Source organism: Gymnoscopelus braueri, assembly GCF_963280865.1.
Source record: "Gymnoscopelus braueri genome assembly, chromosome: 2".
Lineage (NCBI taxonomy): Eukaryota > Metazoa > Chordata > Actinopteri > Myctophiformes > Myctophidae > Gymnoscopelus > Gymnoscopelus braueri.
This window is the reverse complement of record NC_137604.1, coordinates 20,484,074-20,502,292: the sequence shown is the minus strand read 5'-3', so window position 1 is coordinate 20,502,292 and position 18,219 is coordinate 20,484,074. Positions and strand designations below refer to the sequence as shown.

Below are 18,219 nucleotides of genomic sequence, written 5' to 3'. Positions count from 1 at the left end.
ACTTAACTGTCAGCCACCAGTTAGCTGGAAAAACAGGCTTTTAACAATTAATTAATTAGCACCTATTAGTGTTTAGCTAATTGGCTATAGATAATCTCATGAAAGATTTAGAAGAATATGGAGCAATTTAGAAGAATATGGAGCAATCAGCAAATGTTAACTTCTTCATTACAATTAAATATTGAGAGAGTTTCGAGGTCATCAAGGTAATCTTTTACAAATACATGTATGTCTGTTGAAATGTCCATTTTAAGTGTGTCAATCCAGGATCCTTTAGCCTTCCATTTAACCCATTAAGAACGGGAACACATCTGTGTGTCATTTTTAGATTTCTTTGGGCTATTCAAAAATAGCAGATATACAAGCTCATAGCGCGGCACTCGATGCTGCGCTATAAGCTTGTAGATCTGCTATTTTTGAAAAATCGTGAAAATGTGTGCAAATATTTTGAATATATATATTTTTAAAGTGAACATTTTTAACTCAAATCTTTGCCTCTGGGGATTTTACAAATGTCTTCCAAATACTAACATAACAGTTTTTTGAAAAAACCTATGTTGCTATAATCTCAGTGGTTCTGTCAAGGAACCCCAAAATGCCATGTATTTGGCTGCGGACCCCCATCTCAAAATATTTTGTTCCAGGGACCCCCCAGATTCAAAGATTTGAGTTAAAAATGTATATATATATTCAAAGATTTGCACACATTTTCACGATTCTTTTCCAAAAATAGCAGATCTACAAGCTCGTAGCGCCGAGCTTGTAGATCTGCTATTTTTGAATAGCCCAAAGAAGAAGGTCTAAATGGGTTAAGTTTGATGGGGAAAAGAGCAAAAGAAACGGTTCATGGAAGGTCAGTGCATTATAGATGAAGTGGAATAAAGTAAGTGCTATTGCATTAATGTATCCTATTTCCGCGGCAGGATGGCAAGGACAGTGTTGTGAAAGAGGTTTTTGCGGGAGACAGCGTCCACAGCCTTCTCAGCATCCTAGATGTCATTACGGTAAGCCCCGCCCACTTCCTGCTCCACATTCCCTCCTGTCTCATATATATATTAACTATAAACATGGAAAAGATGACCCGTGGTTCTAATTTAGTCACAAGCTCTTTTGTGAACCACGTTCACAAAAAAAGGGGGGGAAATAGCAGATCTACCAGCTCACAATGTGTCGCAATGTGACACGTTGTGAGCTTGTAGACCGGCTATGTTCACTACCTTTGTGTGACACTGTTGTACGGCGAAGAAGTGAATTCATTTACGGTAAAAAAAACATAAAATGTAGAAAAAGGAGAAACGAGGTTGCTCCCTGACTGCAATTATAATTAATCAATGATTTCCTGTGTGACTCGCTGAGCCTTCTACGCTGGCTTATTCACCCATTCTTTGTTGTGCGTTGCAGTTGAGCATGACTTGCATAAACTGGTTGAGAAATCACACTTCAAAGTGCCTCTTATGTAGTAATTAAAAAAGAATTGATTCATTTAGCTTTTCCTATTCCGTCCTACCCTATTTTTAGCAGACTACATGCACATTTCCTATGTAAACGCCCACAGTTGCCTAGTGTTAGAGTTCCTGCCAATGCAGCTAAGAGGGGATATGAGAAGCTGTGGTCAACAGAAAATAGAAAAGACCATAAAACTATAGTGTTTAGAAGGGTTGTCACGATCATGAAAGTATACTTGATCATTAATTGTCCTACAAATAATTCTACAAGCTCAAGTAAAGGCCTTTGCACACAGGGTGCGATTAGTCAATCAGTTTTTACCGCATGCGAAAAGACGCACAAATCGAACTGGGTTCGATTGAAAAAAAACGCATCGCCGCATCGCATCGCCGCACGGTAAATTCGGAGCCGGTGTGCATGAGGTCTTTGAGAACCATGTGTTCATTAAAAAAACGATATTGTCCGTTTTTTTCGTGCGGAAAATCGCACCCTGTATGCATAGCTCTTTCGGCATTAATTATGAAAAAATACAAACAATTAGAATATGGAGAGTTGGAGATGAGAGGTTTCTGCCCGAAAGAAACGATACGACAAATACCTTTAAATATACACAGAAGTGACCGGTATCAATAATCAAAATAATGTGTTCTATGGCCAAAACTGGTCATGCATTGAATCACTTTTATACTTAAAAAATGTTTCTAAAATAGCCGATCTACATGCAAAATAATTGTGATTATGTAAAATAATTGTGATCCGGCGATTTATGTAATAACAGGCCAAGTGTTTTGTTGGTTCCATGCTTCCAGGGTCACCAGAAGCCATACAGGACAGTGTCAGCACGGGCGGCTGAGGTGTCCACCGTTCTACGACTGCCCGTTGAAGCCTTCCTTTCCATATTTGAAAAGTACCCAGAGAGCCTGGTTCGGGTTGTACAGGTTAGTTGTGCATATGTGTGACTCTGCTGATCAGGGTTCGGGGTGGTCAAATGTTTTGCTAACCTTGCTTTTATTGTTTTGTGATTGCAATGTAAAGTGATTGGCATTCCTCCATGGTTGCAACAATCGATAATCTTCATGCAATTATTCTATATATTACTTTTTTTTATGAATTGAATAATCAAGAAGTTTTCTTTTTATATAAAATTGTATATTGATAATCTAACTTAAGTCCTAAATACATTTGTCTGATTAACCACTTATTCTCTTATATTTTGACATATATCTGTGTCGAGGAAAACAGCCGATCTACAAGCTCACAACGCTTCGCGACACAACACGTTTTGAACTTGTAGATCAGCCATTTGCGGTATTTTGGACAATTATTTTATCGATTAGTTGGATTAACTGTGACACTCCTACATTTCTACTGTCGTTTATGTGGATAGATCATCATGGTTCGTCTCCAAAGAGTTACAGTGCTGGCTTTGCATAACTATCTGGGGCTCACCAATGAGCTCTTCACTCATGTGAGTTGCACACACACACACACACACACACACACACACACACACACACACACACACACACACACACACACACACACACACACACACACACACACACACACACACACACACACACACACACACACACACACACACACACACACACACACACACACACACACACACACACACACACACACACACACATACAATACCAGACATTACCACACACGCTATACAATAAATAGCTCCATGCCAACATCTGAGGCCAGTTCAGTTTGTTCATTTATCAGGAATGCTGCTTCGTTAGTAGAGTCCACATGCTGATTTTATTATGGCTTAAGTCATTCATCACTTATGAAATGCCCTTAATCCTACCACACAAGCACACAAATGATGTGGTCACAACCCAGACTTGGGTTGTGACAGATATCAACTTGATCACGGAATTGTGTTTAGTGTATAGCAATATGATACAAATACATGACCCAAGTAATAGATACAAGTTAAATGTTCACATTTAAACATGACACCTGTTTATTGGTACCGTGTCTTCCATGCATTTGTTATTTTTAGATGCTTTAGAAGGCTTTGGTTTAACATTACAAAAACTTTTGTTTGCCTGAAGAAGGCCTCATTTTTGGTCAAAACATGTTGCTTGTTTGTCCTAAGTGCACTGAAAAAAGAAAAGAAAAATGTTATCCATTGGGATTTTTTTTCCTTCTCTTTTGAGTGCACAAATGCTTAAGCCATTTGCCAATCATTTCTGCATTTCTTTAGCTTTTAATTATTTATTAGAAACATGGCTTTCATCAGCAGTCAAACAATTAATTGTCAGATCATTATCAATAAATAAATACTACATTGGAAAACCAGAAAAGGTCTACACAGCGCTCAGAAGTCCAAATAAGTGTGATGAAGGTGTTGTTTGGTAGGGAATAAGTTAAACGAAGCAAAAAGATCCAAGGCACTCCTCTGGTAAAACGCCTCTAAGATGTCTATGTCATGGTGAAATCCCTAAAAATATGGACAATAAATGTGCATGTGTAAACGGAACTGGGTTACAACCCACGCATAGCTGCGCAAATGGTCTTTTTTCAGGGACCCTGACAACTTTTGTACACCCCCGGTATAGGAGATGCAGCCCCTTCGTCTGTTGCCCATGTCCCCCCACCCAACTCGTACCAGCCCTGTTCGCCACGGCAGGCGGTTTGGCAGCTTGACCGTTACGGAGGAGCAAAGAGAAGCCGCCCTAAAGGGAGAACCCTCAGGTCGGGAAAGAAAAAGGGAAAATTGTAGATTATTTAATAACGTCTGACTTGAGAGTCAGACGGTGTAGCAATTAAATTGTTTTTGTTTGTTCAAAAATCATCATACAGTAGCGTCAAATTTTCTGCATCCCTGACTTTTGTGCTTAGCTTGCTAAACACCGCACCCTGTGTTTTTAGGTACAGGCGGGGATCATGGCAAAGACTCTACAGCAGTGCCAACTCTTAGCAGGACCATCTCAATGCCAGTGGACATCGCTGGTCAGAGTCTTTCTCCTCTCATAGTTCAATCTCACCACTAGCTTTTTTATCATCACATATGTACCTGAATTACAGAGTATTTCTCTTTTTTATATTTAGTTAAAACCATGTACTGTATATTCTTTTGAAATTACACAATGCCCCATGCCCATTATGCCCATTAAAATAAAATAATACGTAATGTAAACTTTCACTACAAGCTAAAAACTTGAAAATCATGAAAGATGGCATTGTGAGGTTTTTGCCATAAAACATCCATGTGTTGGATGAGGTTCAATAAAAGGTTCTATACTGTACATGTGGTTTGGGTCCATGCAGGTATCCAGAAGGGTTTAAAGTCAGACTTTGACATGGCGTACGAGAGGGGCCGTATTTCTGTTTCTGCTGAGGATGGCAACACCCCACCCACATTCACACGGGTCAGTGCCCAGGCTGCAACACACAATTAACCCAGTATACTATAACCTGTAAACAAACGTACATATACAGTACATACATATAATACACGCAGGTATGCAACTCCATCTAGGTGTTTGTCACCTGCTCTATATGTGCTGATATTGAGTTATGCGCTTTTGTTGCACTAATACATGTTTCATTTTTTTGCATACAAGGCGCATTCAGTCTCTTGTATTTTGTATTATACTCTGGCCCACTTTGTAAGCCTGTTTTCTCACACTTTACTTGAGCATGATTGTCTTTTTTTTCTTTTTTCTTATTTTTGGGCGGTGAAACCGCCCCTATATGTGAGGTTTGGACATCGACCACCCATTGCACCCCCCCAACCCTGCGCTGTGATTGGCCACCAGTGTACCCCCTAACCCTGCACCGTGATTGGCCAATCACAGTCTATTCAGGACTGTGATTGGCTAGTGAAACATGACACATGTGCATAGCCCTGTAAATAGGAGTATGCACTTAAAAAAAACACATTTATGGGTTTTTTTAAGTTGGGGGTGTACAATGGTTGGTCCACAATATTACTTTTCTTTAAGTGAACTTCCATCACTGTGATGACCACTGTGACCACACCGCCCACTTCACACTGGGTGTGATTTTTTACTTTATTAAAGCTGCTGTAAGTGATAATAATCATTGTTGTAGCGTGTTCAGTAACGGGGGTCTCTCCGACATTTTCAGGTCGGGATGCCAATTTCATCCAATCAGGATAAACATGTGAAATTGGAAGTGATGGGAACGAAATTTCAAAAATAAAACGGAACATAGCACTGAAGCTGATAAATGCTCTTTGAGGGGTTCTCTCTCCTGTTTGGATGAAATTGGTATGCTGACCTGAAAATGTATTTTCTGTTGTATACAAAAAGAGCTGGAGAGACAGTGAGACCCCTGTTACTGGACTAACCATTTTTTTTTTACCCAACAATATCACTTCCCTTTAACGGCCTGGAGATGATGCAATGGATTGCATCATCTCAAACGTTACTGTCTTGAGTTTTACTTGCATATCAGCAGTGATTTGAACCCATTTAGACCCATTTAAGCCTATACGTTATACCTTTAAAACCGGGAAAGCATCTCTGTAATTTTAGATGTTCCCTTGTGTATAGCAACAGGAATAGTTTTAAATGTTTTGAATAAAAAATTTAAGATTTTCTGAAAACTTAACGGTAGGTCAGGATTTAGAAGGTCTCGGTCTAAATGGGTTAAAGGACTAGTAGAACATCTTTTACAATTGCAGGAAGTTATATTTTTTTAATGAACCTCGTGGCCTTTCCTCCCTGTGTCTCCATGCAGTCCACATCCCAGGACCAGCGGGAGAGGAGGGTGACGGTGGATGAGGTCCCCTCAGGGGTCTACCTGTACCCGGAGGAAGAGTCATTGGTTGACAGCATTTTTGGGCCCGTACCAAGCAGTCCCAACTCTGCGCTGTTCGAAGAGGCCCAGAAAGAGATCCTCAAACTCATGAGAATTGAGGTTAGTGTGGAAGATGAAGGATGACATGCCAAACAACTTGAATATCAAACCTCACAGAACATTACAAAAAAAAGGAAACTTCTTTCTCTGACCTCCAACTAAAAAACGTTATTTTAACCAGTCTCTATGGTAGAGTATGTTAACACATTAACCGCCAAGAACGTAGTCCTACGGTCCGTTAAATCCAACTGTTAAGCGCCGAGACCGTAGCCCTACGGTCCACGGTCTTTTCGCGCAAAAAAAATCCGGGTTCACTTTCGGATTTTTTTTATCCACTTCCGTTTCCGGTTTGATGACCGGAAACGGAATTATTTGGGATCCGGTTTTGACGATCACGTCCGCTCCCATTCTACAGACGAAACTGAAACTCAATTCTCTTCCTGTAGTTTTTTCTCCTCGCATTTCACTGTTTAACGTAATCCGCTCTAACTACAACATGGATACCCCGTTTGACACGTGATTTTCACTGGGAGATACGTTGAGATGTCGCGGATGTAAACAGACCGTGTACGGCTCAATCTTAAGGATTTTAACAAGATCTATGGCGACATGAAAAAAACAACAAAAACACCTTGGCACTGGTGAGTACATTATGAGATTAACCTCTGGCGGTCGATGTGTTAATATTATATCACTAATACTGCAGTGGATAACTAAAACATCTGCAGTGTTTGCAGGGGGCCCCCCGACTCTTCCATTGAGAAATCTGGTGTTGGGTAGACTATCTACTGGTTGACATGTTGTACTGCCTGAAGCTCATAAGCGCAATATCTCCATTGGCCAAGCTGAGATTGCCTCTCGTATGAGCGGTAGATGTTTGGTTGTCTCACGAGGGAGACGTGGGTTCAAATCCCACATAACGGATATGGATTAAAGCTTTAAGGCCAGTTGATTTCAAATAACTTAGTCTTTACATATCCTTGCTGTCTGGGGGAAACCGTGTATGTTCGTTTCTTTTTTATTATAATAAAAAAAAAATAGGGGGCATCGATGGCCTAGCGGTTAAGGCGCATACCACATATGGGCTCTAGCGCAGCCTGACAGCGAGTCGTAGGTTCGATTCCCGAGCCCTCTGACCTTTGCTGAGTGTCACTCCCCGTCTCTCTCTCCCGGTTTCCTGTCATTCTAAACTGTACTATCCAATAAAGGCAGAAAAGCCCCAAAAATAACTTAAACAAAGGTGAGAGAGAATTAATTCAGTGATGTTGATTGAATACTTTTTTGTCAGGCTAAAAGGATAACACAAAAAAGTCCTGGGGACTTGTTTCCATTGTGGTCCTGCAGTATGTATTCAATTCATCAACATGGCATAAAATCAGAGAGAATTAATTCAATGATACAAAAAACAAATCCCTAGCACCACCCCTGGCTCTCTGCTTACAGCTCACCACACAAACCATATATTTCACAGTAAAGGCCTTTGCAGACAGGGTGCGATTAGTCAATCAGTTTTTACCGCATGCGAAAAGACGCACAAATCGAACTGGGTTCGATTGGAAAAAAAACGCATCGCCGCACGGTAAATTCGGAGCCGGTGTGCATGAGGTCATTGAGAACCATGTGTTCATTTAAAAAATTATATTGTCCCTTTTTTCCGTGCGAAAAATCGCACCCTGTCTGCAAAGGCCTTAAGGCTGGGCCATATGGACAAAATCAGATATCACAATATTTTTGAGCAAATTCCTCTTATCGATATTGTGATAATATACAGTTTCTTTTAAAAAAATCCAAAATAGTGAAAATGGCAGATCTATAAGCATTGTGAGCTTAGTTTGACACTTTTTGAAAGTATACATTTTGCCTTAAAGGGATACTTCACTTTCACATAAAATAAACATTAAAAATATATATAAAAAAAATGAAAGAAGTTATGGCAAAATAAAGGCCCCCTCACACATTAGTAGGACACTCTAATGCGTGAGGGGGCCATGAATTTTCCATTACTTTTTTCATTTATTTTTAATATATTTTTTAAATGTTTCCCCCCGCCGAAAGTGAAGTATCCCTTTAAATGGTATCACGATATTTATATATTGCCCTGCTATATGCCTCACAGCTTCAATGTGTCAATGAGCCAATGTGTACTGACACATTGGCTGAAAAAATCAGAAAGGGTTCCAATGAGGTCACTGTTTATTTTTGAATGGGGAAAATTTCATTTATAATCCCTTGAACTGTTTTATGGCGTGAGGAAAACCAATCGGCACACTATTGGACCAACTATTACATTTATTTGCCTAATGAAAACAACAGTCATGCATTGTAATGATTAGTAAAATGGCTCAAAAGTCACATGACCTATTGTCTTATGTGGCGCTTTTTATTCTTTTACTCGTCTGCCAAGTATAATACTCCGTGAGGATTTTCAAGAAAGATATAAGTTTAAATAAATAAATAAATCCCCAGGGACTTCAAATCAAAACCATATCACCTCAAAACTAAACGGGGAAAACAAAGTATAAATTTAAAAACAAACAACAAATGACAAAACTTGACAAGGGAGCATTTGGATTGGAACAAATAAAATGCAAGGATGAAAAACATTACGTTCATGTTGCTTAACTGGTGCTTTTACATCACTTTAGATTACAACAACTGCCTGTTGTTAAATGTTGGCTGAATTTTGCAAGGTCCTGTGTTTTGTCATCATGCGCCATTGCCTCTCTGAAATTGTCTGACTTTCCATCTGACTTTCCTGTCCTTGTTGTGACTTTTCTCTAGGATCCTGCCTTGCTAAATGGGAGAGTGAGTCTGCACCATGCCAAAGCTGGAACTGTGTTGGCCAGACAGGGAGACCAGGTACTTTGATCAAGACCAAGTCCCTACTCAAATATGAATTGAGTTTTTAACATGGTGGTGCCGGACTGGGCATTGGGGAGACCAACGGTATATCCATCTTGACTATCCCTGTCAATGTATCCTTGGGTATAGGATATAAGGCTGCACTGCAACTATCAATTACATTCTTAGCGATTATTCTATTGATTACTTTTCAGATTAATCGAATAATTGAGAAGCATGTTTTTTTTATGTACTGTACATACCATATATATTTTTCATACATCAATGAAACAACGCTGAATAAAATAAAATAATATGGATCAACTTTATTTGATTAACTGTTGCAACCCTAGTAGGATGCTGTAAAACCCATATTCGTCTATATCCGATCAGTTGATTAAATTGTGATTATTGCACATGACAAATACTGTATATAACGCAATATTGACTTTCTAATTATCCTCTATACTTGTTTTTCTTCCTTGCCTCCCCACCCTTCCCCCAAGGACGCGAGTCTGCACTTTGTCCTGTCTGGCTGTCTGCATGTCTACCAGCGGATGATTGGCAAACAAGACGCAGTCTGTCTGTTTGTCACCCAGCCGGGGGAGATGGTGGGTCAGCTGGCGGTGCTCACCGGAGAGCCCCTCATTTTCACCATCAAGGCCAACCGCGACTGCTCCTACCTCAAGATCTCCAAGTCTGACTTCTACGAGTGAGTCGCCCGTTTCCGGAGTGATCTAAGCCACTGCTTCTCAAACATTTTCATGTCAAGGACCCACTCATTTGAACCAGGGAGTGGGACCCGCATAAGAGAAGATTTTTCTAAAATGTTTCCAAAATGGCAGATGTACAAGCTCACAGCGCGTCACATTGTGTGCTTGTAGATCTGCTATTTTTGAATAGACAAAAAAATGTAATAGGTTTAAGTGTGTAAAATATTCCCCCCTGGAACCCCCTCAAGGACCCCTGGGGTTCCCCGGACCACTGATCTAAGCATCCGGAACTAAATCCAAGTTGAAGGATCAGAGCAAGCCGTACACATAATTTAAACACCAGAAGTCATTAGTTATCCCACTATCCCATTAGAAATAACATCTGATGGCCCGGATGGTTGGCGTAACCATCTGGGCACCTAAGGCTGGTAATCCCGACGGCCTTTGCTGCATGTCACTCCCCATCTCTCTCCCCATTCTCCTGTCAGCCTACTGTCCTATCAATAAAGGCAAAAAGAAAAAAAGAAAAAAAACTAATATCTGATTATGATTGGATTTTTAACTCATGGGTTTTAACTCAACTGCTCATTTGTCCTGAATTGTGTCTCTTGTATGATTCCCTTTACTTCTTGTTTTGTGAGTCTGCACTGGATTACATAATAGGGTTGAGCCCCATATACTGTGTGTGTGTGTGTGTGTGTGTGTGTGTGTGTGTGTGTGTGTGTGTGTGTGTGTGTGTGTGTGTGTGTGTGTGTGTGTGTGTGTGTGTGTGTGTGTGTGTGTGTGTGTGTGTGTGTGTGTGTGTGTGTGTGTGTGTGTGCAGACTGCATCTCCTGTCCTACTGTACCTTTTGGACCATAACAGAGTCGTATACAAAAGCATCACAACAATGTTATTCATCAACAGTCTTTTGTTGGCAGTATAGCCAAATGTAAAGCCAGAAATGTGCTGTGAACAAAACAAAAACAAAGTCTTTTTTTCAACCTTTTTTTCACATTCATGCCCTACATTGTACAGGCCATAAATAATACATTTGAGGAAGGAAGCCGTGGGCCATATAAAAATCTGCCCCTCGTGCCGGTATCGGGCCCCGGGTGCAGACTTTGGACGTCTGACATAATAGAGGTACTGACTCACATGCCATTTATTATTGTACCTCTGCTGCCCCCTGCAGGATCATGAGGGAGCAGCCCAACGTGGTGCTGAGTGCAGCGCACACCGTGGCTGTCCGCATGTCTCCTTTCGTCAGGCAGATGGACTTCGCCATCGACTGGATGGCCGTGGAGGCCGGCAGAGCCCTCTACAGGTGCAGTAGTCTTACATCAGTGCTTCTCAACCAGTGGTCCGGGGACCGCCAGTGGTCTTTGAGGGGGGTTCCAGGTGGTCCCCAGCTAAATGATGGAGAGTTTGTAACCAAATGGATCCTTATAGACCATATTCACACGGTGGCCATATTGCTATTAAGTTAAAAAAAAGTTATAAAATTCCAAAATGGCCGCCGTGTGAATATGGTCTATAGATCTTTAAAGGTAGGGTAAGTGATATTTTTGGGTTAAAACAAAAAGTATTTTGTTAAAAGGTTAAAGCACTATATTCTGATAGTAATCATTGCTATAGAGTGTTTGTTCAGTAACAGGAGTCTCCCCGTCTCTCCAGCTCTTTAATAAACAGAAAATACATTTTCCGGTAGGTGTCAAAATCTCAGCCAATCAGGAGAAAGTACAAATTTTTAAGCTTAATTTTTATAGTGTTCCAGTTCCAATTTTGTCTGCTCATTTCTTAGTGTCATCACTTCCAATTTCACTTGTTTAATCTATATCCTGATTGAGTTCTCTATCCTGATTGGATAAAATTGGAAATGAAACTGAAACGAAAATGCATTTTCTGTTTTATAAAGAGCTGGAGAGACAAGGAGACTCCTTTTACAGAACACACTCTATAGCAATGAGTACTATCAGAATATAGAGCTATTTAACACTTATTTTAACCAAAGAAAATCACTTACCCTACCTTTAACTCATGAGAGCGTAAAATGAAACCAAATGGACCCTTACGGGTCCATTTGGTTTCATGTTACGCTCTCAAGAGTTAAATGATTGTTAAACATCTGCATTACCTTAATTTACAAGAAGTCTACACAATTAGAGAATGTAGAAGAATTGTTATTTTTGATCGTTTGCCTGTTATCTCTCCAATGGTACCAACATCAATACAGCATGGAATTTTGGACAAAATCTTATCAAACGACAACGAAATATTTTAAGTTTTGGGTCTGAGAGGCTAAATCTCATCAAAAGCTGAGTCCGTGGCTCAAATGCCGAATAAATAATGGACCTTGATATGTAAAAGGTTGAAAACCACTGGTCTACATCAGTGCTTCTCAAACTTGTTCTTGTCAAGGACCTCCAAATTGATATGTATTTGGCGGCAGACCCCCATTTGAAAAGATGTTGTGCCAGGGACCCCCATACGAGATTTGTGGTGTTAAAACGTTTCAAAATATACAAATAGTTTTTCACAATTTGTGAAGAAAAAATAGCTGATGTACATTATATAAAGTTAAAGTGGTTAAACTGAGTTTGATGCCATATTAACTAATTTAGCTGGGGACCCCCTGGAACCCCCTCAAGGACTCCTAGGGGTCCCCGGACCCCACTTTGAGAACCACTGCTCTACATGCTGTTGAAACATGGAAACATACTGTAGTTAGTTCACTTTTTTGTTTGTCGTTGAGACTTGTCATTTTACTATCGTATTTATTACTCACTTATTGCATATGTACCGGTAGATAGGAACATTCGTTTTTTTTAAAGTAAATCATATTTCTTTATAGAATATCACAAAGACTGCCTGTTATAACGTACTTATTATTTCAGCTTAACCACATGAACAGCAGATGTACTGTGAGCTTGTAGATCGCCTATATTTAAGAGATGTGGAAAGAAGGAGCGGACCTAAAACAGAGCCCTGGGGGGACCCCAGTCTACTGTATTGGGTTTAAAGTCTTAAATATCAACTCCTGATTACAGGAAAGCATACATAATTTATGTCATCCATAAGAGTTCCAACAACCTATAATAACCACTTGCTCCTTCCACCACCACATGTAGGCAGGACGACCAGTCAGACTGCACCTACATCGTTCTGAATGGCCGTCTGCGTTCGGTTATCCGCAAAGCCAACGGCAAGAAGGAGCTGGTGGGGGAGTACGGCAGAGGAGACCTCATTGGCGTGGTGAGTCACTGCTCTGCCTTTTTTTAACCCATTAAGACCTGAGGCTGATTCTTACTAATGTCTTCTAAATCCTAACAGTATTCCGAAAAAACGTATGTTATCAGAGGTGCTCAAACTTTTTCATGTCAATTATATCCATTTGGCCGCCGACCCCCATCTCAAAATATTTAGTTCCAGGGACCTCCAGAAGAAAAGATTTGAGTTAAAAATGTTCGCTTTAAAACGATATATATTCAAAGATTTGCACACATTTTCACTATTTTTCAAAAATAGCAGATATACAAGCTCATAGCGCGGCACTGAGTGCCAAAGTGTAAAATAATGCTTTTTAGCTCAAATCAAGAAGTGACACAGAACGCGTTCCAGGTCTTAATGGGTGTATGTGTTTGAGAAGGTGTGGTGTGGTCCAATGCTTCAAAATGAAACGTACTGCTGTCAAGGTTTACGATGCAAAGGTGCATTCATGAGGCCTCCTAGTGGCTCAGCAGGTGACTATCTGCTGTATTTGAATCATATCGATGAATCACATCCATGTGTAGTCAGTCATATATCTTGATGAATTGAATACACAGGACCACAATGGGAACACGTTTTTGTGTTATCCTTTTAGCGTCATTGTATAATCGTACCACTGTACTATTTGCAAACTGTTAATGACGTATTCAGTCAAGCAATCAATCAATATTGAAGAGTCACATCCAGCCCACTGTGTAGGTATATTAACCACCCTTCTCAGTTCTGTTCAGACTGAATAAGCTTCATCAACATGAATTCAATACGGAGTAGTAAATAATATGGCTAATAATAGAGTACAGAAGTCCTGATGTCACTCGTTCATCCCCTGGTTCGTAAAGTAATTTCTCTATGGAGAATAACATTGGGTCATCTTAGAATCGTCTCATATAAGAATTGTGGTCCAAAAATAAACAAACTGTCTCTGCGATATTGTCACGGAGGTGGCTCTGTATTGTTTATGATAGTCAGTCACTTATATTTGATACAGTCTGTTTCTGGTGAAAATTTAACTAATTCGGCGGAAGTAACATTAGCGTTTTCTCACCGTCAGTTGATGCTTCATATCCATAAGAGTCCGGGATCATTTGTTTATTTTTGGAACACAGTTCTTATTTGACGCGATATTAAAGACGTCTATGGGAATTCAGAATGGGGGTGGAAAACCGCTACTTTTGAATGACCGTACGCTTGAATCAGAATGTGAAACCTCACATCCAGGCTTATCTGTCTGTAGAACAAGCCTGGTCAGTTTTATTGCCTAATAATCTTGTTAACCCCGCAAACACATTTGTGCTATGTTCAGTTTAATATTAAATAATGCTCGCCTTGCAGTGAGGCTGGAGCCAGCCCGGAAGTACTCTGTAGTTGGTTATTGGTAGCAGACAAGCCATAGTGTATTAGTTGGGGATAGAAAGAGTTTTAACAGCACTCTGTCCTGTTTACAGTTTTTTGTGTGTGTGTGTGTGCGCGCGTGTCCTAAATAAATTAAAGCCTTATTCAATCAAATGCTATATCTGTAAGCTAGTTTTTGTCATAATGCCTGGCTGAGCGCTGCCTCGTTTTCCTGAAAGTGGCCTTTGTCTGAGGAGAATTGATTAATGTTGATGCATAATGAATAACTATGGATTATTTCTTGGGCTATTTCTGGGGATGTAATAGTCCTCCTAATAAGAAAATAATAGCATTCAAAGCATTTTAATATTGATTATTGCAACAAACAAGCGCTTTGATGCATTTAGGGCAGCCATATTGAGTTTCTGGTGTATCTATTGGTGTCTTTAGGTGGAAGCCTTGGCCAGACAACCAAGAGCCACGACTGTCCATGCGGTCAGAGACACAGAGCTGGTCAAACTGCCCGAGGGAACACTCAACAACATCAAGAGACGATACCCCCAGGTCAGTACTTTCACCTTGTTAAGGAAAGACCTAACCAGACATTTTATATGGTAGACCACTGTTTCCCAAACAGTGGGTCCCATGTTTGGGTTGCGGACCAATTTTTACGACAAGCGACACGTTGTGAGTTATTTTCACAAATTTGGGTCCCAGGCAAACATCTAATCTCTCTTTTGGGTCTCGAGCTAAAACGTTTGAGAACCACTGTGGTAGACCATTGGTTCGAGATTATTTTTGTGCTCAGTGTTGAGGCGCTAGAGTTTGAATGATACTGATCTCGTTCTTCTTCAGGTGGTGACGAGGTTGATCCACTTGCTGGGCCAGAAGATCCTGGGGAACCTGCAACAGGGCCGTGTGTCAGGTGAGATGGTTTTGTCATGATTGTAGATCAATCCTTCCACCCTCCTTCACTCACTAGTACTATATAATCATGACCTTTTGCCGGTAAACTAGTGCACTATGCCAATAACTACCCAGTGCAGTGTTTTCACGGAATGCTAATGTTCCTGATGCAGGCGTGTCAGCAATATTCTGCTGACGACATACAAGTTTGATTAGTGACAGCTGGTATGTAACCAGCAAACAAATATGACGCCCCCCTCTTCCCCTTCTATTTGGAGAGCTATGGATAGGACTGCAACTCTATAGGACACAGTACACAAAGCTCACCAGTACGCAATAAATGCTAGAGTTCTTGTGGTGGGTTGTCCTTTTTCATTAGCCCCAGTTCAGTTGTACTGACTCTGCTCTCTGAACCCATCAATTGCACTGTTACCTCCACCATCTTATCCCACCTGCTGCTAAAAAGTGATTGAGTTCTAATGGCTAAATAGTGGTATTTAAACTTAATTAAATAGTGGTATTTAAACTTAATTAAATAGTGGTATTTAAACATAATTTAATAGTGGTATTTGAACTTAATTCATTAGTGGTATTTTAACTTAATAGGGAGATCACGCTAAGACCCACATACACACCTCTTTCTCTGTTGACGCATGTACATTCACACACCCCATCTCCTGTCGTCCAGCTTCCACCCTGGGTCTGTCCACGATGTCCAGCCCCGATGTCACCAACCCTGCCAGTAACCTGTCCACCGTGGCTGTCCTGCCTGTCTGTGATGACGTGCCTATCAACGCTTTCAATCTGGAGCTCAGCCATGCCCTCAGTGCCATTGGTAAGTCGGTTTGGCTATAGCAATCACACCCAGCAGCAGGACAATGTGTTTGCTTGCTTACTGTATGTCTAGAAGCCCTCCCAGTATTAACATGGTAAATGGTGCATTTATTTATTTGGGTGCATTACATTCACCCATTCACACACCAACGGCGGAGGGAACCATGCAAGGCACTAAGGCTGTCAACAAATATTCCTTAACCCATTGAGACCTGAAGCCGATTCTACATGTCTCCTAAATCTCAACAGTATTCTGAAAAACGTATATTTCTATATCAGTGGTGCTCAATCTTTTTCATGTCAAGGACCCCCAAAATTATATGTATTTAGCCGCGGACCCCCATCAAAACATTTTGTTCCAGGGACCCCCAGAAGCAAAGATTTGAGTTAAAAATGTTCGCTTTAAAAATATATTATGTTCAAAGATTTGCACACATTTTCATGATTTTTCAAAAATAGCAGATATACAAGCTCGTAGCGCGGCACTCGGTGCCGCGCTATGAGCTTGTATATCTGCTATTTTTGAATAGCCTAAAGTGTAAAATGCTTTTTAGCTCAAATCTAAAAATGACACAGTTCCAGGTAATGGGTTAAAAAATAAAAGAATGTTCAACTATAAAAAATTAAGGTTAGAATTAAAATGAAATTAAAAAATGATGTAACCTTAAACGGCAGATGGTCTCAAGAGATCACAGAGCCTTGTAGTCTGAGAGGCAGGAGGGTTCCAAATCCAAGTCTCCCCTAAAGGCTTTACTTCATCGTATGGCGGTGTCACACGTGAACGCGTGAACCGATCTACAAGTCCACAATGCATCGCTGATGCACCGCGTTGTGGCACGCGCCACCGTCATACGATGGAGGACAAATCGGCTGCCTCGCTGTAAACACAGTCACAGACTTCACATGGCAGACACACACACACACACAGCTCGCTGCTCGGTAGTCGGTATTAGAAAGGCAAGCACACACGTTTAATCATCACACAACGTCACTTTAATTGATTCAAAATGATAACGGGTCAAGCTGAAACTGGGTGATTCATTTGGTAGTAATGAGAATTTTGATTTTGATTTTTTTTGCCTGTTATCTCTCCTATGGTAGCAACAGCAATATAGCATGGAATTGTGGACAAAATTCTTATCCAACGATAACAAAATATTCTAAGTCTGAGAGGCTAAATCTCATCAAATGGTGGTCAGTGGCTCAAATGCCGAATAAATAATGGACCTTGATATGAAAAGGGTTGAAAACCACTGGTTTAGTTGATGATGAGCAACTGCCGCCCCCTGTTTGTAGTAAAATAATTGGTACTGTTGTCTACTGCATTACAAAGTCCTAGAAGATGCGACGCACACCTGTAGTGGTGATGCGCTAGCCAATGAAAATAGGCAATAACAAATAGAAAAGCCACGCATACCCGTAACTTCCGATGTAATATAATTTATTTATTTGTTTTGCCCGGTGATTGATGTTTCTTTGTCTGTTCAAACTTCAAGGGCCAACGTTGCTGCTAACGAGTGAAATAATCAGAGAGCGACTGGGTGCGTCGGCGTTGGACAGGTCAGTCAGACGACATAAGCCAAACACATACTCAGCCCTGTCAAACCACAGCCAGCTTCATATGATGCAACCTTTCTCCCTCATCACTGTCTGTGTTTCTCTGCATTTCATCACCGACCCCATCTTTTGAATTATTCACTCTCCCTCCTCCGTCTCTCTCCATCCGCTAGTATCCATGAATACCGGCTGTCTGGCTGGCTGGCCCAGCAGGAGGACATCAACAGGATCGTCCTCTACCAGACAGACAACACCATGACGCCCTGGACCCAGCGCTGCATCAGACAGGCAGATTGTATCCTGATTGTGGGCCTGGGGGACCAGGAGCCTGCCCTGGGACAGGTGAGGGCCATTTCTAGTGGTGGTGGTGGTGACGGGCAGTGTTGCCAGATTCTGTGAGAGAAACAAGCAACCAGGTCTAGGAAAACCAGCCCAAAAGAAGCGACTATGGGCCACATGAGCACTTTAACATATACATCAGCTATTTGAA

At 40.9% G+C, this 18,219-nt stretch overlaps 1 protein-coding gene across 7 annotated transcripts in view; it reads left to right on the top strand.

Moving 5' to 3' along the window:
* The window catches only part of pnpla6 (patatin-like phospholipase domain containing 6), a 55,098-nt gene that overhangs the window by 17,531 nt on the left and 19,348 nt on the right, over window positions 1–18,219 (top strand). For 4 of the 7 annotated variants that reach the window (XM_080418956.1, XM_080418957.1, XM_080418954.1 and 1 more), the window contains exons 9-24: window positions 924–1,004; window positions 2,256–2,384; window positions 2,834–2,914; window positions 4,029–4,164; window positions 4,348–4,422; window positions 4,741–4,841; window positions 6,178–6,357; window positions 9,079–9,156; window positions 9,645–9,850; window positions 11,026–11,157; window positions 12,962–13,085; window positions 14,883–14,996; window positions 15,288–15,357; window positions 16,027–16,173; window positions 17,669–17,732; window positions 17,903–18,071. In XM_080418956.1, coding sequence (XP_080275082.1) covers window positions 924–1,004; window positions 2,256–2,384; window positions 2,834–2,914; window positions 4,029–4,164; window positions 4,348–4,422; window positions 4,741–4,841; window positions 6,178–6,357; window positions 9,079–9,156; window positions 9,645–9,850; window positions 11,026–11,157; window positions 12,962–13,085; window positions 14,883–14,996; window positions 15,288–15,357; window positions 16,027–16,173; window positions 17,669–17,732; window positions 17,903–18,071 — 1,887 coding nt within the window. Of the gene's footprint in view, window positions 1–923; window positions 1,005–2,255; window positions 2,385–2,833; window positions 2,915–4,028; window positions 4,165–4,341; window positions 4,423–4,740; window positions 4,842–6,177; window positions 6,358–9,078; window positions 9,157–9,644; window positions 9,851–11,025; window positions 11,158–12,961; window positions 13,086–14,882; window positions 14,997–15,287; window positions 15,358–16,026; window positions 16,174–17,668; window positions 17,733–17,902; window positions 18,072–18,219 lie in introns of all 7 variants that reach the window. The other 3 variants (XM_080418953.1, XM_080418951.1, XM_080418952.1) reach the window with 1 other exon arrangement.